The following is a 21,400-nucleotide window of genomic DNA, read 5'->3' as shown; positions in this document are numbered from 1 at the left end:
AGGCAGAGGTAACATTAGTGCATCAGTGTGTGACTGTGTGGGTTTATGGCTGTGTGTGACTGTGTGGGTTTGTGTGGGTTTATGGCTGTGTGTGTTTGATAGGAAGTGAGTGAACTTCACACCTCACTTAATATATAGTGGACGTCGTTGCTGATGCCTGAGTTTACAGCCCTGTGTCTCTCTGCAGACCTGCTACAAAGCCATGTATTAGTACCAGCAGCATTACAGCAGTGGGAAATGAAACATTAAAGGGAAATATCAAATGTGTTGCAGTGAAAGACCAGGCTCACTATTCATTACCCACTATCCTCTACAGTCTTAGCTATTACCCACTATCCACTACCCACTAGCCTCTACAGCCTCAGCTATTACCCACTATCCACTATCCTCTACAGGCTCAGCTATTACCCACTGCCCACTACCCACTATGCATTACCCACTACGCATTACCCACTATTCATTACCCACTACGCATTACCCACTATTCATTACCCACTGCCCACTACCCACTACGCATTACCCACTACGCATGACCCACTAGCCTTTACAGTCTCAGCTATTACCCACTATCCACTAGGCTCTACAGTCATAGCTATTACCCACTATCCACTATCCACTAGCCTCTACAGTCTTAGGTATTACCCACTATCCACTAGGCTCTAAAGCCTCAGCTATTACCCACTATCCACTAGCCTCTACACTCTCAGCTATTACCCACTATCCACTATCCTCTACAGGCTCAGCTATTACCCACTATCCACTACCCACTAGCCTCTACAGGCTCAGCTATTACCCACTATCCACTAGCCACTAGCCTCTACAGCCTCAGCTATTACCCACTACTGAGGCCTCTACAGCCTCAGCTATTACCCACATCCACTATCCACTAGCCTCTACAGTCTCAGCTACTACCCACTACCCACTAGCCTCTACAGCCTCAGCTATTACCCACTGTCCACTAGCCTTTACAGTCTTAGCTATTACCCACTATCCACTAGCCTCTATAGCCTCAGCTATTACCCACTATCCACTAGCCTCTACAGTCATAGCTATTACCCACTATCCACTAGCCTCTAGCCTCTACAGCCTCAGCTATTACCCACTACCCACTAGCCTCTACAGACTCAGCTATTACCCACTATCCACTAGCCTCTAGCCTCTACAGACTCAGCTATTACCCACTACCCACTATGAACTATCCACTAGCCTCTACAGCTTCAGCTATTACCCACTATCCACTATCCACTACAGCCTCAGCTATTACCCACTACCCACTATCCACTATCCACTAGCCTCTACAGACTCAGCTATTACCCACTATTCACTAGCCACTAGCCTCTACATTCTCAGCTATTACCCACTACCCTCTACAGACTCAGCTATTACCCACTATCCACTATCCTCTAGCCTCTACAGCCTCAGCTATTACCCACTATCCACTAGCCTCTACAGTCTCAGCTGTTACCCACTATCCACTAGCCTCTACAGGCTCAGCTATTACCCACTGCCCACTATCCTCTACACACTCAGCTATTACCCACTAGCCTCTAGCCTCTACAGGCTTAGCTATTACCCACTATCCACTAGCCTCTACAACCTCAGCTATTACCCACTATCCACCAGCCACTAGCCTCTACAGACTCAGCTATTACCCACTATCCACTAGACACTACAGCCTCAGCTATTACCCACTAGCCTCTAGCCTCTACAGGCTTAGCTATTACCCACTATCCACTAGCCTCTACAACCTCAGCTATTACCCACTATCCACTAGCCACTAGCCTCTACAGACTCAGCTATTACCCACTATCCACTAGACACTACAGCCTCAGCTATTACCCACTATCCACTAGACACTACAGTCTCAGCTATTACCCACTATCCACTATCCACTGGCCTCTACAGACTCAGCTATTACCCACTATCCACTAGCCTCTACAGACTCAGCTATTACCCACTATCCACTACCCACTAGCCTCTACAGTCTCAGCTACTACCCACTATCCACTAGCCTCTACAGGCTCAGCTATTACCCACTATCCACTAGCCTCTACAGCCTCAGCTATTACCCACTACCCACTAGCCTCCAGCCTCTACAGGCTCAGCTATTACCCACTACCCACTACCCACTATCCTCTACCCTGTAGCCAGGCTCAGAAATGTTACTGGAGGCTTAAGGGATTAACAGCTGATCTGCACCATCAAATCATTGAGAGCAGAACCCAAAGGTCAGAGATCTATTAGGGATAGTGTTACATACACATACAGTTGAAGTCGGAAGTTTACATACACTTAGGTTGGAGTCATTAAAACTAATTTTTCAACCACTCCACAAATTTCTTGTTAACAAACTATAGTTTTGGCATCTACTTTGTGCATGACACAAGCAATTTTTCCAACAATTGTTTACAGACAGATTATTTTACTTATAATTCACTGTATCACAATTCCAGTGGGTCAGAAGTTTACATACACTTAATTGACTAAATTTGCCTTTAAACAGCTTGGAAAATTCCAGAAAATGATGTCATTGCTTTAGAAGCTTCTGATAGGCTAATTGACATAATTTGAGTCAATTGGAGGTGTACTTGTGGATGTATTTCAAGGCCTACCTTCAAACTCATCATGGGAAAATCAAAAGAAATCAGCCAAGACCTCAGAAAAAAATGGTAGACCTCCACAAGTCTGGTTCATCCTTGGGAGCAATTTCCAAATGCCTGAAGGTACCACGTTCATCTGTACAAACAATAGTACGCAAGTATAAACACCCTGGGACCACGCAGCCATCATACCTCTCAGGAAGGAGATGCGTTCTGTCTCCTAGAGATGAACGTACTTTGGTGCAAAAAGTGCAAATCAATCCCAGAACAACAGCAAAGGACCTTGCGAAGATACTGGAGGAAACAGGTACAAAAGTGTCTATATCCACAGTAAAACGAGTCCTATAATGACATAACCTGAAAGGCCGCTCAGCAAGGAAGAAGCCACTGCTCCAAAACTGCCATAAAAAAGCCAGACTACGGTTTGCAACTGCACATGGGGACAAAGATTGTACTTTTTGGAGAAATGTCCTCTGGTCTGATAAAACCAAAATAGAACTGTTTGGCCATAATGACCATCGTTATGTTTGGAGGAAAAAGGGGGAGGCTTGCAAGCCAAAGAACACCATCCCAACCGTGAAGCATGGTGGTGGCAGCATCATGTTGTGGGGGTGCTTTGCTGCAGGAGGGACTGGTGCACTTCACAAAATAGATGGCATCTCCCGACAGACCTGGTGTAGACCTGGTGAGGCAGGAAAATTATGTGGATATATTGAAGCATCATCTCAAGTCATCAGTCAGGAAGTTAAAGCTTGGTTGCAAATGGGTCTTCCAAATGAACAATGACCCCAAGCATACTTCCAAAGTTGTGGCAAAATGGCTTAAGGACAACAAAGTCAAGGTATTGGAGTGGCCATCACAAAGCCCTGACCTCATCCTATAGAAAATTTGTGGGCAGAACTGAAAAAGCGTGTGCGAGCAAGGAGGCCTACAAACCTGACTCAGTTACACCAGCTCTATCAGGAGGAATGGGCCAAAATTCACCCAACTTATTGTGGGAAGCTTGTGGAAGGCTACCCGATACGTTTGACCCAAGTTAAACAATTTAAAGGCAATGCTACCAAATACTAATTGAGTGTATGTAAACTTCTGACCCACTTGTAATGTGATGAAAGAAATAAAAGCTGAAATAAATCATTCTCTCTACTATTTTTCTGACATTTCACATTCTTAAAATAAAGTGCTGATTCTAACTGACCTAAAACAGGGAATTTTTACTAGGATTAAATGTCAGAAATTGTGAAAAACTGAGTTTAAATGTATTTGGCTAAGGTTTATGGAAACTTCCGACTTCAACTGTATATTACCGTACAGCCCTGAAGGATGTCTGAACAATGTACTGTATGATGTACTGTATCTAACCTGTATTGATGGACTGTATTGTATTGATGTACTGACTGTATTGATGCACCTTGTGTTTGAACTATAAGATGGACTGTATTGTATTGATGTACTGACTGTATTGATGGACTGTATTGTTTTAATGGACTGTATCTAACCTGTATTGATGGACTGTATTGATGTACTGACTGTAATGATACACCTTGTGTTTGAACTATAAGATGGACTGTATCTAACCTGTATTGATGGACTTTATTTATGGACTGTATTGTATTGATGGACTGTATCTAACCTGTATTGATGGACTGTATTGATGTACTGACTGTAATGATGCACCTTGTGTTTGAACTATATGATGGACTGTATCTAACCTGTATTGATGTACAGACTGTATTGATGCACCTTGTGTTTGACCTATAAGATGGACTGTATCTAACCTGTATTGATGGACTGTATTGTATTGATGTACTGACTGTATTGATGCACCTTGTGTTTGAACTTGTTGGAGTTGTTGTGCTCCTTTTTGTTGAGGTCTAGGAAGTAGTTAGTGATGCGGTCCTTGGCTCTACAGTCCATGTCCCAGTTGATCTTGAAGGAGTCACAGGTGATATTGGTGATCTTGACGTTCTGAGGAACAGGAAGATACTCCTTTTCCGCGATGCTGCTGTCCTGAGAGTTGTTTCCTGTCAACACAGGAAATAGACAACACAGTCAACAATGAGTCAGAAAATAGTAAATAAATCAATAAAGGCATTTGAGAGGGAGAGGAGCAACATGCTTGCAGGTTGCAGCTGGTGGGGATCTGCTCTGCCTCCAGCACACCTGTCTCCTCTCACACAATCACATACACCCACACAGAGAGGGAGAGAGGGAGAGAGAGAGAGAGAGAGAGAGAGAGAGAGAGAGAGAGAGGGAGTGGGAGAGGGAGAGGGAGAGAGGGAGGAGAGAGAGAGGGGGGAGAGAGAGGAGGAGGGAGAGGAGAGAGAGAGAGGGAGAGGGAGATGTAACAGAGAGTAACAGAATGGTATGGGGTACAGCCCACTGTAAGTGGTATGTAGTAACAGAATATGGGGTATAGCCCACTGTAAGAGGTATGTAGTAACAGAATGGTATGGGGTATAGCCCACTGTAAGTGGTATGTAACAATAGTAACAGAATGGTATGGGGTATAGCCCACTGTAAGTGGTATGTAGTAACATAATGGTATGGGGTATAGCCCACTGTCAGTGGTATGTAGTAACAGAATATGGGGTATAGCCCACTGTAAGTGGTATGTAGTAACAGAATGGCATGGGTTATAGCCCATTGTAAGTGGTATGTAGTAACAGAATGGTATGGGTTATAGCCCACTGTAAGTGGTATGTAGTAACAGAATGGTAGGTAATAACAGCATGGTATGGGATGTAGCCATAAAGGATAGGACACCTAGCCTCTAGTTAATATCAGCCATAAAGGAAAGGTCACTTAACCTGTAGTTAATATCAGCCCTAAAGATAAGGAGACTTACCTGTAGTTAATATCAGCCCTAAAGGAAAGGAGACTTAACCTGTAGTTAATATCAGCCCTAAAGGAAAGGAGACTTAACCTGTAGTTAATATCAGCCCTAAAGGAAAGGAGACTTAACCTGTAGTTAATATAAGCACTAAAGGAAAGGAGACTTAACCTGTCGTTAATATCAGCCCTAAAGGAAAGGAGACTTAACATGTAGTTAATATCAGCCTTAAAGGAAAGGACACCAAGCCTGTAGTTAATATCAGCCCTAAAGGAAAGGAGACTTAACCTGTAGTTAATATCAGCCCTAAAGGAAAGGAGACTTAACCTGTAGTTAATATCAGCCCTAAAGGAAAGGAGGCTTAACCTGTAGTTAATATCAGCCCTAAAGGAAATGAGACTTAACCTGTAGTTAATATCAGCCCTAAAGGAAAGGACACCAAGTCTGTAGTTAATATCAGCCCTAAAGGAAAGGGGACTTAACCTGTAGTTAATATCAGCCCTAAAGGAAAGGAGACTTGACCTGTAGTTAATATCAGCCCTAAAGGAAAGGACACCAAGCCTGTAGTAAATATCTGCCCTAAAGGAAAGGAGACTTAACCTGTAGTTAATATCAGCCCTAAAGGAAAGGAGACTTAACCTGTAGTTAATATCAGCCCTAAAGGAAAGGAGACATAACCTGTAGTTAATATCAGCCCTAAAGGAAAGGACACCAAGCCTGTAGTTAATATCAGCCCTAAAGGAAAGGAGACTTAACCTGTAGTTAATATCAGCCCTAAAGGAAAGGATACTTAACCTGTAGTTAATATCAGCCCTAAAGGAAAGGACACCAAGCCTGTAGTTAATATCAGCCCTAAAGGAAAGCATACTTAACCTGTAGTTAATATCAGCCCTAAAGGAAAGGAGACTTGACCTATAGTTAATATCAGCCCTAAAGGAAAGGACACCAAGCCTGTAGTTAATATCAGCCCTAAAGGAAAGGAGACTTAACCTGTAGTTAATATCAGCCCTAAAGGAAAGGAGACTTGACCTGTAGTTAATATAAGCCCTGAAGGAAAGGAGACTTAACCTGTAGTTAATATCAGCCCTAAAGGAAAGGAGACTTAACATGTAGTTAATATCAGCCTTAAAGGAAAGGACACCAAGCCTGTAGTTAATATCAGCCCTAAAGGAAAGGAGACTTAACCTGTAGTTAATATCAGCCCTAAAGGAAAGGAGACTTGACCTATAGTTAATATCAGCCCTAAAGGAAAGGACACCAAGCCTATAGTAAATATCAGCCCTGAAGGAAAGGAGACTTAACCTGTAGTTAATATCAGCCCTAAAGGAAAGGAGACTTAACCTGTAGTTAATATCAGCCCTAAAGGAAAGGAGACTTAACCTGTAGTTAATATCAGCCCTAAAGGAAAGGACACCAAGCCTGTAGTTAATATCAGCCCTAAAGGAAAGGAGACTTAACCTGTAGTTAATATCAGCCCTAAAGGAAAGGAGACTTGACATGTAGTTAATATCAGCCCTAAAGGAAAGGACACCAAGCCTGTAGTAAATATCAGCACTAAAGGAAAGGAGACTTAACCTGTAGTTAATATCAGCCCTAAAGGAGAGGAGACTTAACCTGTAGTTAATATCAGCCCTAAAGGAAAGGAGGCTTAACCTGTAGTTAATATCAGCCCTAAAGGAAATGAGACTTAACCTGTAGTTAATATCAGCCCTAAAGGAAAGGACACCAAGTCTGTAGTTAATATCAGCCCTAAAGGAAAGGGGACTTAACCTGTAGTTAATATCAGCCCTAAAGGAAAGGAGACTTGACCTGTAGTTAATATCAGCCCTAAAGGAAAGGACACCAAGCCTGTAGTAAATATCTGCCCTAAAGGAAAGGAGACTTAACCTGTAGTTAATATCAGCCCTAAAGGAAAGGAGACTTAACCTGTAGTTAATATCAGCCCTAAAGGAAAGGACACCAAGCCTGTAGTTAATATCAGCACTAAAGGAAAGGATACTTAACCTATAGTTAATATCAGCCCTAAAGGAAAGGAGACTTGACCTATAGTTAATATCAGCCCTAAAGGAAAGGACACCAAGCCTATAGTAAATATCAGCCCTGAAGGAAAGGAGACTTAACCTGTAGTTAATATCAGCCCTAAAGGAAAGGAGACTTAACCTGTAGTTAATATCAGCCCTAAAGGAAAGGAGACTTAACCTGTAGTTAATATCAGCCCTAAAGGAAAGGAGGCTTAACCTGTAGTTAATATCAGCCCTAAAGGAAATGAGACTTAACCTGTAGTTAATATCAGCCCTAAAGGAAAGGACACCAAGTCTGTAGTTAATATCAGCCCTAAAGGAAAGGGGACTTAACCTGTAGTTAATATCAGCCCTAAAGGAAAGGAGACTTGACCTGTAGTTAATATCAGCCCTAAAGGAAAGGACACCAAGCCTGTAGTAAATATCTGCCCTAAAGGAAAGGAGACTTAACCTGTAGTTAATATCAGCCCTAAAGGAAAGGAGACTTAACCTGTAGTTAATATCAGCCCTAAAGGAAAGGACACCAAGCCTGTAGTTAATATCAGCCCTAAAGGAAAGGAGACTTAACCTGTAGTTAATATCAGCCCTAAAGGAAAGGATACTTAACCTGTAGTTAATATCAGCCCTAAAGGAAAGGACACCAAGCCTGTAGTTAATATCAGCCCTAAAGGAAATGAGTCTTAACCTGTAGTTAATATCAGCCCTAAAGGAAAGGACACCAAGTCTGTAGTTAATATCAGCCCTAAAGGAAAGGGGACTTAACCTGTAGTTAATATCAGCCCTAAAGGAAAGGAGGCTTAACCTGTAGTTAATATCAGCCCTAAAGGAAAGGAGGCTTAACCTGTAGTTAATATCAGCCCTAAAGGAAATGAGACTTAACCTGTAGTTAATATCAGCCCTAAAGGAAAGGACACCAAGTCTGTAGTTAATATCAGCCCTAAAGGAAAGGGGACTTAACCTGTAGTTAATATCAGCCCTAAAGGAAAGGAGACTTGACCTGTAGTTAATATCAGCCCTAAAGGAAAGGACACCAAGCCTGTAGTAAATATCTGCCCTAAAGGAAAGGAGACTTAACCTGTAGTTAATATCAGCCCTAAAGGAAAGGAGACTTAACCTGTAGTTAATATCAGCCCTAAAGGAAAGGACACCAAGCCTGTAGTTAATATCAGCCCTAAAGGAAAGGAGACTTAACCTGTAGTTAATATCAGCCCTAAAGGAAAGGATACTTAACCTGTAGTTAATATCAGCCCTAAAGGAAAGGACACCAAGCCTGTAGTTAATATCAGCCCTAAAGGAAATGAGTCTTAACCTGTAGTTAATATCAGCCCTAAAGGAAAGGACACCAAGTCTGTAGTTAATATCAGCCCTAAAGGAAAGGGGACTTAACCTGTAGTTAATATCAGCCCTAAAGGAAAGGAGACTTGACCTGTAGTTAATATCAGCCCTAAAGGAAAGGAGACTTAACCTGTAGTTAATATCAGCCCTAAAGGAAAGGAGACATAACCTGTAGTTAATATCAGCCCTAAAGGAAAGGACACCAAGCCTGTAGTTAATATCAGCCCTAAAGGAAAGGAGACTTAACCTGTAGTTAATATCAGCCCTAAAGGAAAGGATACTTAACCTGTAGTTAATATCAGCCCTAAAGGAAAGGACACCAAGCCTGTAGTTAATATCAGCCCTAAAGGAAAGGAGACTTAACCTGTAGTTAATATCAGCCCTAAAGGAAAGGAGACTTGACCTGTAGTTAATATCAGCCCTAAAGGAAAGGACACCAAGCCTGTAGTTAATATCAGCCCTAAAGGAAAGGAGACTTAACCTGTAGTTAATATCAGCCCTAAAGGAAAGGAGACTTGACCTGTAGTTAATATAAGCCCTGAAGGAAAGGAGACTTAACCTGTAGTTAATATCAGCCCTAAAGGAAAGGAGACTTAACCTGTAGTTAATATCAGCCCTAAAGGAAAGGACACCAAGCCTGTAGTTAATATCAGCCCTAAAGGAAAGGAGACTTAACCTGTAGTTAATATCAGCCCTAAAGGAAAGGAGACTTGACCTATAGTTAATATCAGCCCTAAAGGAAAGGACACCAAGCCTGTAGTAAATATCAGCCCTGAAGGAAAGGAGACTTAACCTGTAGTTAATATCAGCCCTAAAGGAAAGGAGACTTAACCTGTAGTTAATATCAGCCCTAAAGGAAAGGAGACTTAACCTGTAGTTAATATCAGCCCTAAAGGAAAGGACACCAAGCCTGTAGTTAATATCAGCCCTAAAGGAAAGGAGACTTAACCTGTAGTTAATATCAGCCCTAAAGGAAAGGAGACTTGACATGTAGTTAATATCAGCCCTAAAGGAAAGGACACCAAGCCTGTAGTAAATATCAGCACTAAAGGAAAGGAGACTTAACCTGTAGTTAATATCAGCCCTAAAGGAAAGGAGACTTAACCTGTAGTTAATATCAGCCCTAAAGGAAAGGAGGCTTAACCTGTAGTTAATATCAGCCCTAAAGGAAATGAGACTTAACCTGTAGTTAATATCAGCCCTAAAGGAAAGGACACCAAGTCTGTAGTTAATATCAGCCCTAAAGGAAAGGGGACTTAACCTGTAGTTAATATCAGCCCTAAAGGAAAGGAGACTTGACCTGTAGTTAATATCAGCCCTAAAGGAAAGGACACCAAGCCTGTAGTAAATATCTGCCCTAAAGGAAAGGAGACTTAACCTGTAGTTAATATCAGCCCTAAAGGAAAGGAGACTTAACCTGTAGTTAATATCAGCCCTAAAGGAAAGGACACCAAGCCTGTAGTTAATATCAGCACTAAAGGAAAGGAGACTTAACCTGTAGTTAATATCAGCCCTAAAGGAAAGGAGACTTGACCTATAGTTAATATCAGCCCTAAAGGAAAGGACACCAAGCCTATAGTAAATATCAGCCCTAAAGGAAAGGAGACTTAACCTGTAGTTAATATCAGCCCTAAAGGAAAGGAGACTTAACCTGTAGTTAATATCAGCCCTAAAGGAAAGGAGACTTAACCTGTAGTTAATATCAGCCCTAAAGGAAAGGAGACTTAACCTGTAGTTAATATCAGCCCTAAAGGAAATGAGACTTAACCTGTAGTTAATATCAGCCCTAAAGGAAAGGACACCAAGCCTGTAGTTAATATCAGCCCTAAAGGAAAGGGGACTTAACCTGTAGTTAATATCAGCCCTAAAGGAAAGGAGACTTAACCTGTAGTTAATATCAGCCCTAAAGGAAAGGACACCAAGCCTGTAGTAAATATCAGCCCTAAAGGAAAGGAGACTTAACCTGTAGTTAATATCAGCCCTAAAGGAAAGGAGACTTAACCTGTAGTTAATATCAGCCCTAAAGGAAAGGACACCAAGCCTGTAGTTAATATCAGCCCTAAAGGAAAGGAGACTTAACCTGTAGTTAATATCAGCCCTAAAGGAAAGGAGACTTAACCTGTAGTTAATATCAGCCCTAAAGGAAAGGACACCAAGCCTGTAGTTAATATCAGCCCTAAAGGAAAGGAGACTTAACCTGTAGTTAATATCAGCCCTAAAGGAAAGGACACCAAGTCTGTAGTTAATATCAGCCCTAAAGGAAAGGGGACTTAACCTGTAGTTAATATCAGCCCTAAAGGAAAGGAGGCTTAACCTGTAGTTAATATCAGCCCTAAAGGAAAGGAGGCTTAACCTGTAGTTAATATCAGCCCTAAAGGAAAGGAGACTTAACCTGTAGTTAATATCAGCCCTAAAGGAAAGGACACCAAGTCTGTAGTTAATATCAGCCCTAAAGGAAAGGATACTTAACCTGTAGTTAATATCAGCCCTAAAGGAAAGGAGACTTGACCTGTAGTTAATATCAGCCCTAAAGGAAAGGACACCAAGCCTGTAGTTAATATCAGCCCTAAAGGAAAGGAGACTTAACCTGTAGTTAATATCAGCCCTAAAGGAAAGGAGACTTGACCTGTAGTTAATATAAGCCCTGAAGGAAAGGAGACTTAACCTGTAGTTAATATCAGCCCTAAAGGAAAGGAGACTTAACATGTAGTTAATATCAGCCTTAAAGGAAAGGACACCAAGCCTGTAGTTAATATCAGCCCTAAAGGAAAGGAGACTTAACCTGTAGTTAATATCAGCCCTAAAGGAAAGGAGACTTGACCTGTAGTTAATATCAGCCCTAAAGGAAAGGACACCAAGCCTATAGTAAATATCAGCCCTAAAGGAAAGGAGACTTAACCTGTAGTTAATATCAGCCCTAAAGGAAAGGAGACTTAACCTGTAGTTAATATCAGCCCTAAAGGAAAGGAGACTTAACCTGTAGTTAATATCAGCCCTAAAGGAAAGGACACCAAGCCTGTAGTTAATATCAGCCCTAAAGGAAAGGAGACTTAACCTGTAGTTAATATCAGCCCTAAAGGAAAGGAGACTTGACATGTAGTTAATATCAGCCCTAAAGGAAAGGACACCAAGCCTGTAGTAAATATCAGCCCTAAAGGAAAGGAGACTTAACCTGTAGTTAATATCAGCCCTAAAGGAGAGGAGACTTAACCTGTAGTTAATATCAGCCCTAAAGGAAAGGAGGCTTAACCTGTAGTTAATATCAGCCCTAAAGGAAATGAGACTTAACCTGTAGTTAATATCAGCCCTAAAGGAAAGGACACCAAGCCTGTAGTTAATATCAGCCCTAAAGGAAAGGGGACTTAACCTGTAGTTAATATCAGCCCTAAAGGAAAGGAGACTTAACCTGTAGTTAATATCAGCCCTAAAGGAAAGGACACCAAGCCTGTAGTAAATATCAGCCCTAAAGGAAAGGAGACTTAACCTGTAGTTAATATCAGCCCTAAAGGAAAGGAGACTTAACCTGTAGTTAATATCAGCCCTAAAGGAAAGGACACCAAGCCTGTAGTTAATATCAGCCCTAAAGGAAAGGAGACTTAACCTATAGTTAATATCAGCCCTAAAGGAAAGGAGACTTGACCTGTAGTTAATATCAGCCCTAAAGGAAAGGACACCAAGCCTGTAGTAAATATCAGCCCTAAAGGAAAGGAGACTTAACCTGTAGTTAATATCAGCCCTAAAGGAAAGGAGACTTAACCTGTAGTTAATATCAGCCCTAAAGGAAAGGAGACTTAACCTGTAGTTAATATCAGCCCTAAAGGAAAGGAGGCTTAACCTGTAGTTAATATCAGCCCTAAAGGAAAGGAGACTTAACCTGTAGTTAATATCAGCCCTAAAGGAAAGGACACCAAGTCTGTAGTTAATATCAGCCCTAAAGGAAAGGGGACTTAACCTGTAGTTAATATCAGCCCTAAAGGAAAGGAGACTTGACCTGTAGTTAATATCAGCCCTAAAGGAAAGGACACCAAGCCTGTAGTAAATATCTGCCCTAAAGGAAAGGAGACTTAACCTGTAGTTAATATCAGCCCTAAAGGAAAGGAGACTTAACCTGTAGTTAATATCAGCCCTAAAGGAAAGGACACCAAGCCTGTAGTTAATATCAGCCCTAAAGGAAAGGAGACTTAACCTGTAGTTAATATCAGCCCTAAAGGAAAGGAGACTTAACCTGTAGTTAATATCAGCCCTAAAGGAAAGGACACCAAGCCTGTAGTTAATATCAGCCCTAAAGGAAAGGAGTCTTAACCTGTAGTTAATATCAGCCCTAAAGGAAAGGACACCAAGTCTGTAGTTAATATCAGCCCTAAAGGAAAGGGGACTTAACCTGTAGTTAATATCAGCCCTAAAGGAAAGGAGGCTTAACCTGTAGTTAATATCAGCCCTAAAGGAAAGGAGGCTTAACCTGTAGTTAATATCAGCCCTAAAGGAAATGAGACTTAACCTGTAGTTAATATCAGCCCTAAAGGAAAGGACACCAAGCCTGTAGTTAATATCAGCCCTAAAGGAAAGGAGACTTAACCTGTAGTTAATATCAGCCCTAAAGGAAAGGAGACTTGACCTGTAGTTAATATCAGCCCTAAAGGAAAGGACACCAAGCCTGTAGTAAATATCTGCCCTAAAGGAAAGGAGACTTAACCTGTAGTTAATATCAGCCCTAAAGGAAAGGAGACTTAACCTGTAGTTAATATCAGCCCTAAAGGAAAGGACACCAAGCCTGTAGTTAATATCAGCCCTAAAGGAAAGGAGACTTAACCTGTAGTTAATATCAGCCCTAAAGGAAAGGAGACTTAACCTGTAGTTAATATCAGCCCTAAAGGAAAGGACACCAAGCCTGTAGTTAATATCAGCCCTAAAGGAAAGGAGACTTAACCTGTAGTTAATATCAGCCCTAAAGGAAAGGACACCAAGCCTGTAGTTAATATCAGCCCTAAAGGAAAGGAGACTTAACCTGTAGTTAATATCAGCCCTAAAGGAAAGGAGACTTAACCTGTAGTTAATATCAGCCCTAAAGGAAAGGAGACTTAACCTGTAGTTAATATCAGCCCTAAAGGAAAGGAGACATAACCTGTAGTTAATATCAGCCCTAAAGGAAAGGACACCAAGCCTGTAGTTAATATCAGCCCTAAAGGAAAGGAGACTTAACCTGTAGTTAATATCAGCCCTAAAGGAAAGGAGACTTAACCTGTAGTTAATATCAGCCCTAAAGGAAAGGACACCAAGCCTGTAGTTAATATCAGCCCTAAAGGAAAGGAGACTTAACCTGTAGTTAATATCAGCCCTAAAGGAAAGGAGACTTGACCTGTAGTTAATATCAGCCCTAAAGGAAAGGACACCAAGCCTGTAGTTAATATCAGCCCTAAAGGAAAGGAGACTTAACCTGTAGTTAATATCAGCCCTAAAGGAAAGGAGACTTAACCTGTAGTTAATATAAGCCCTGAAGGAAAGGAGACTTAACCTGTAGTTAATATCAGCCCTAAAGGAAAGGAGACTTAACATGTAGTTAATATCAGCCCTAAAGGAAAGGACACCAAGCCTGTAGTTAATATCAGCCCTAAAGGAAAGGAGACTTAACCTGTAGTTAATATCAGCCCTAAAGGAAAGGAGACTTGACCTGTAGTTAATATCAGCCCTAAAGGAAAGGACACCAAGCCTATAGTAAATATCAGCCCTAAAGGAAAGGAGACTTAACCTGTAGTTAATATCAGCCCTAAAGGAAAGGAGACTTAACCTGTAGTTAATATCAGCCCTAAAGGAAAGGAGACTTAACCTGTAGTTAATATCAGCCCTAAAGGAAAGGACACCAAGCCTGTAGTTAATATCAGCCCTAAAGGAAAGGAGACTTAACCTGTAGTTAATATCAGCCCTAAAGGAAAGGAGACTTGACATGTAGTTAATATCAGCCCTAAAGGAAAGGACACCAAGCCTGTAGTAAATATCAGCACTAAAGGAAAGGAGACTTAACCTGTAGTTAATATCAGCCCTAAAGGAGAGGAGACTTAACCTGTAGTTAATATCAGCCCTAAAGGAAAGGAGGCTTAACCTGTAGTTAATATCAGCCCTAAAGGAAATGAGACTTAACCTGTAGTTAATATCAGCCCTAAAGGAAAGGACACCAAGCCTGTAGTTAATATCAGCCCTAAAGGAAAGGGGACTTAACCTGTAGTTAATATCAGCCCTAAAGGAAAGGAGACTTAACCTGTAGTTAATATCAGCCCTAAAGGAAAGGACACCAAGCCTGTAGTAAATATCAGCCCTAAAGGAAAGGAGACTTAACCTGTAGTTAATATCAGCCCTAAAGGAAAGGAGACTTAACCTGTAGTTAATATCAGCCCTAAAGGAAAGGACACCAAGCCTGTAGTTAATATCAGCACTAAAGGAAAGGAGACTTAACCTGTAGTTAATATCAGCCCTAAAGGAAAGGAGACTTGACCTGTAGTTAATATCAGCCCTAAAGGAAAGGACACCAAGCCTATAGTTAATATCAGCCCTAAAGGAAAGGAGACTTAACCTGTAGTTAATATCAGCCCTAAAGGAAAGGAGACTTAACCTGTAGTTAATATCAGCCCTAAAGGAAAGGAGACTTAACCTGTAGTTAATATCAGCCCTAAAGGAAAGGAGGCTTAACCTGTAGTTAATATCAGCCCTAAAGGAAATGAGACTTAACCTGTAGTTAATATCAGCCCTAAAGGAAAGGACACCAAGTCTGTAGTTAATATCAGCCCTAAAGGAAAGGGGACTTAACCTGTAGTTAATATCAGCCCTAAAGGAAAGGAGACTTGACCTGTAGTTAATATCAGCCCTAAAGGAAAGGACACCAAGCCTGTAGTAAATATCTGCCCTAAAGGAAAGGAGACTTAACCTGTAGTTAATATCAGCCCTAAAGGAAAGGAGACTTAACCTGTAGTTAATATCAGCCCTAAAGGAAAGGACACCAAGCCTGTAGTTAATATCAGCCCTAAAGGAAAGGAGACTTAACCTGTAGTTAATATCAGCCCTAAAGGAAAGGAGACTTAACCTGTAGTTAATATCAGCCCTAAAGGAAAGGACACCAAGCCTGTAGTTAATATCAGCCCTAAAGGAAATGAGACTTAACCTGTAGTTAATATCAGCCCTAAAGGAAAGGACACCAAGTCTGTAGTTAATATCAGCCCTAAAGGAAAGGGGACTTAACCTGTAGTTAATATCAGCCCTAAAGGAAAGGAGACTTGACCTGTAGTTAATATCAGCCCTAAAGGAAAGGACACTAAGCCTGTAGTAAATATCTGCCCTAAAGGAAAGGAGACTTAACCTGTAGTTAATATCAGCCCTAAAGGAAAGGAGACTTAACCTGTAGTTAATATCAGCCCTAAAGGAAAGGAGACTTAACCTGTAGTTAATATCAGCCCTAAAGGAAAGGAGACATAACCTGTAGTTAATATCAGCCCTAAAGGAAAGGACACCAAGCCTGTAGTTAATATCAGCCCTAAAGGAAAGGAGACTTAACCTGTAGTTAATATCAGCCCTAAAGGAAAGGAGACTTAACCTGTAGTTAATATCAGCCCTAAAGGAAAGGACACCAAGCCTGTAGTTAATATCAGCCCTAAAGGAAAGGAGACTTAACCTGTAGTTAATATCAGCCCTAAAGGAAAGGAGACTTGACCTGTAGTTAATATCAGCCCTAAAGGAAAGGACACCAAGCCTGTAGTTAATATCAGCCCTAAAGGAAAGGAGACTTAACCTGTAGTTAATATCAGCCCTAAAGGAAAGGAGACTTGACCTGTAGTTAATATAAGCCCTGAAGGAAAGGAGACTTAACCTGTAGTTAATATCAGCCCTAAAGGAAAGGAGACTTAACATGTAGTTAATATCAGCCTTAAAGGAAAGGACACCAAGCCTGTAGTTAATATCAGCCCTAAAGGAAAGGAGACTTAACCTGTAGTTAATATCAGCCCTAAAGGAAAGGAGACTTGACCTGTAGTTAATATCAGCCCTAAAGGAAAGGACACCAAGCCTGTAGTAAATATCAGCCCTAAAGGAAAGGAGACTTAACCTGTAGTTAATATCAGCCCTAAAGGAAAGGAGACTTAACCTGTAGTTAATATCAGCCCTAAAGGAAAGGAGACTTAACCTGTAGTTAATATCAGCCCTAAAGGAAAGGAGACCAAGCCTGTAGTTAATATCAGCCCTAAAGGAAAGGAGACTTAACCTGTAGTTAATATCAGCCCTAAAGGAAAGGAGACTTGACATGTAGTTAATATCAGCCCTAAAGGAAAGGACACCAAGCCTGTAGTAAATATCAGCCCTAAAGGAAAGGAGACTTAACCTGTAGTTAATATCAGCCCTAAAGGAGAGGAGACTTAACCTGTAGTTAATATCAGCCCTAAAGGAAAGGAGGCTTAACCTGTAGTTAATATCAGCCCTAAAGGAAATGAGACTTAACCTGTAGTTAATATCAGCCCTAAAGGAAAGGACACCAAGTCTGTAGTTAATATCAGCCCTAAAGGAAAGGGGACTTAACCTGTAGTTAATATCAGCCCTAAAGGAAAGGAGACTTGACCTGTAGTTAATATCAGCCCTAAAGGAAAGGACACCAAGCCTGTAGTAAATATCTGCCTTTAAGGAAAGGAGACTTAACCTGTAGTTAATATCAGCCCTAAAGGAAAGGAGACTTAACCTGTAGTTAATATCAGCCCTAAAGGAAAGGACACCAAGCCTGTAGTTAATATCAGCACTAAAGGAAAGGAGACTTAACCTATAGTTAATATCAGCCCTAAAGGAAAGGAGACTTGACCTGTAGTTAATATCAGCCCTAAAGGAAAGGACACCAAGCCTATAGTAAATATCAGCCCTAAAGGAAAGGAGACTTAACCTGTAGTTAATATCAGCCCTAAAGGAAAGGAGACTTAACCTGTAGTTAATATCAGCCCTAAAGGAAAGGAGACTTAACCTGTAGTTAATATCAGCCCTAAAGGAAAGGAGGCTTAACCTGTAGTTAATATCAGCCCTAAAGGAAAGGAGACTTAACCTGTAGTTAATATCAGCCCTAAAGGAAAGGACACCAAGCCTGTAGTTAATATCAGCCCTAAAGGAAAGGGGACTTAACCTGTAGTTAATATCAGCCCTAAAGGAAAGGAGACTTGACCTGTAGTTAATATCAGCCCTAAAGGAAAGGACACCAAGCCTGTAGTAAATATCAGCCCTAAAGGAAAGGAGACTTAACCTGTAGTTAATATCAGCCCTAAAGGAAAGGAGACTTAACCTGTAGTTAATATCAGCCCTAAAGGAAAGGACACCAAGCCTGTAGTTAATATCAGCCCTAAAGGAAAGGAGACTTAACCTGTAGTTAATATCAGCCCTAAAGGAAAGGAGACTTAACCTGTAGTTAATATCAGCCCTAAAGGAAAGGACACCAAGCCTGTAGTTAATATCAGCCCTAAAGGAAATGAGTCTTAACCTGTAGTTAATATCAGCCCTAAAGGAAAGGACACCAAGTCTGTAGTTAATATCAGCCCTAAAGGAAAGGGGACTTAACCTGTAGTTAATATCAGCCCTAAAGGAAAGGAGACTTAACCTGTAGTTAATATCAGCCCTAAAGGAAAGGACACCAAGCCTGTAGTAAATATCTGCCCTAAAGGAAATGAGACTTAACCTGTAGTTAATATCAGCCCTAAAGGAAAGGAGACTTAACCTGTAGTTAATATCAGCCCTAAAGGAAAGGAGACTTAACCTGTAGTTAATATCAGCCCTAAAGGAAAGGACACCAAGCCTGTAGTTAATATCAGCCCTAAAGGAAAGGAGACTTGACCTGTAGTTAATATCAGCCCTAAAGGAAAGGACACCAAGCCTGTAGTAAATATCAGCCCTAAAGGAAAGGAGACTTAACCTGTAGTTAATATCAGCCCTAAAGGAAAGGAGACTTAACCTGTAGTTAATATCAGCCCTAAAGGAAAGGAGACTTAACCTGTAGTTAATATCAGCCCTAAAGGAAAGGAGACTTAACCTGTAGTTAATATCAGCCCTAAAGGAAAGGAGGCTTAACCTGTAGTTAATATCAGCCCTAAAGGAAAGGAGACTTAACCTGTAGTTAATATCAGCCCTAAAGGAAAGGACACCAAGTCTGTAGTTAATATCAGCCCTAAAGGAAAGGGGACTTAACCTGTAGTTAATATCAGCCCTAAAGGAAAGGAGACTTGACCTGTAGTTAATATCAGCACTAAAGGAAAGGACACCAAGCCTGTAGTAAATATCAGCCCTAAAGGAAAGGAGACTTAACCTGTAGTTAATATCAGCCCTAAAGGAAAGGAGACTTAACCTGTAGTTAATATCAGCCCTAAAGGAAAGGAGACTTAACCTGTAGTTAATATCAGCCCTAAAGGAAAGGACACCAAGCCTGTAGTTAATATCAGCCCTAAAGGAAAGGAGACTTAACCTGTAGTTAATATCAGCCCTAAAGGAAAGGACACCAAGCCTGAAGTAAATATCAGCCCTGAAGGAAAGGAGACTTAACCTGTAGTTAATATCAGACCTAAAGGAAAGGAGACTTAACCTGTAGTTAATATCAGCCCTAAAGGAAAGGAGACTTAACCTGTAGTTAATATCAGCCCTAAAGGAAAGGAGACTTAACCTGTAGTTAATATCAGCCCTAAAGGAAAGGAGGCTTAACCTGTAGTTAATATCAGCCCTAAAGGAAATGAGACTTAACCTGTAGTTAATATCAGCCCTAAAGGAAAGGACACCAAGTCTGTAGTTAATATCAGCCCTAAAGGAAAGGGGACTTAACCTGTAGTTAATATCAGCCCTAAAGGAAAGGAGACTTGACCTGTAGTTAATATCAGCCCTAAAGGAAAGGACACCAAGCCTGTAGTAAATATCTGACCTAAAGGAAAGGAGACTTAACCTGTAGTTAATATCAGCCCTAAAGGAAAGGACACTTAACCTGTAGTTAATATCAGCCCTAAAGGAAAGGAGACTTAACCTGTAGTTAATATCAGCCCTAAAGGAAAGGACACCAAGCCTGTAGTTAATATCAGCCCTAAAGGAAAGGAGACTTAACCTGTAGTTAATATCAGCCCTAAAGGAAAGGATACTTAACCGTTAGTTAATATCAGCCCTAAAGGAAAGGAGGCTTAACCTGTAGTTAATATCAGCCCTAAAGGAAATGAGACTTAACCTGTAGTTAATATCAGCCCTAAAGGAAAGGACACCAAGTCTGTAGTTAATATCAGCCCTAAAGGAAAGGGGACTTAACCTGTAGTTAATATCAGCCCTAAAGGAAAGGAGACTTAACCTGTAGTTAATATCAGCCCTAAAGGAAAGGACACCAAGCCTGTAGTAAATATCAGCCCTAAAGGAAAGGAGACTTAACCTGTAGTTAATATCAGCCCTAAAGGAAAGGAGACTTAACCTGTAGTTAATATCAGCCCTAAAGGAAAGGACACCAAGCCTGTAGTTAATATCAGCCCTAAAGGAATGGATACTTAACCTGTAGTTAATATCAGCCCTAAAGGAAAGGAGACGTGACCTATAGTTAATATCAGCCCTAAAGGAAAGGACACCAAGCCTATAGTAAATATCAGCCCTGAAGGAAAGGAGACTTAACCTGTAGTTAATATCAGCCCTAAAGGAAAGGAGGCTTAACCTGTAGTTAATATCAGCCCTAAAGGAAATGAGACTTAACCTGTAGTTAATATCAGCCCTAAAGGAAAGGACACCAAGTCTGTAGTTAATATCAGCCCTAAAGGAAAGGGGACTTAACCTGTAGTTAATATCAGCCCTAAAGGAAAGGAGACTTGACTTGTAGTTAATATCAGCCCTAAAGGAAAGGACACCAAGCCTATAGTAAATATCAGCCCTGAAGGAAAGGAGACTTAACCTGTAGTTAATATCAGCCCTAAAGGAAAGGAGACTTAACCTGTAGTTAATATCAGCCCTAAAGGAAAGGAGACTTAACCTGTAGTTAATATCAGCCCTAAAGGAAAGGATACTTAACCTGTAGTTAATAACAGCCCTAAAGGAAAGGAGGCTTAACCTGTAGTTAATATCAGCCCTAAAGGAAATGAGACTTAACCTGTAGTTAATATCAGCCCTAAAGGAAAGGACACCAAGTCTGTAGTTAATATCAGCCCTAAAGGAAAGGGGACTTAACCTGTAGTTAATATCAGCCCTAAAGGAAAGGAGACTTAACCTGTAGTTAATATAAGCCCTAAAGGAAAGGACACCAAGCCTGTAGTTAATATCAGCCCTAAAGGAAAGGAGACTTAACCTGTAGTTAATATCAGCCCTAAAGGAAAGGAGACTTAACCTGTAGTTAATATCAGCCCTAAAGGAAAGGAGACCAAGCCTGTAGTTAATATCAGCCCTAAAGGAAAGGAGACTTAACCTGTAGTTAATATCAGCCCTAAAGGAAAGGACACCAAGCCTGTAGTTAATATCAGCCCTAAAGGAAAGGGGACTTAACCTGTAGTTAATATCAGCCCTAAAGGAAAGGAGACTTGACCTGTAGTTAATATCAGCCCTAAAGGAAAGGACACCAAGCCTGTAGTAAATATCAGCCCTAAAGGAAAGGAGACTTAACC

At 40.9% G+C, this 21,400-nt stretch overlaps 1 protein-coding gene across 1 annotated transcript in view; it reads right to left on the bottom strand.

The window, feature by feature from the left end:
* LOC106591913 (phytanoyl-CoA hydroxylase-interacting protein-like) overlaps window positions 1-21,400 on the bottom strand; it is a 96,987-nt gene that overhangs the window by 12,506 nt on the left and 63,081 nt on the right. The window contains exon 2 of the mRNA XM_045687338.1: window positions 4,428-4,624. Within this exon, the coding sequence (XP_045543294.1) occupies window positions 4,428-4,624 (197 nt within the window). The remainder of the gene's footprint in view (window positions 1-4,427; window positions 4,625-21,400) is intronic.

Source organism: Salmo salar, chromosome ssa01 (assembly GCF_905237065.1).
Source record: "Salmo salar chromosome ssa01, Ssal_v3.1, whole genome shotgun sequence".
NCBI classification, from domain to species: Eukaryota; Metazoa; Chordata; class Actinopteri; order Salmoniformes; family Salmonidae; genus Salmo; species Salmo salar.
Note: the sequence above shows the minus strand (reverse complement) of the source record. Positions and strands in the feature narration are given on the sequence as shown.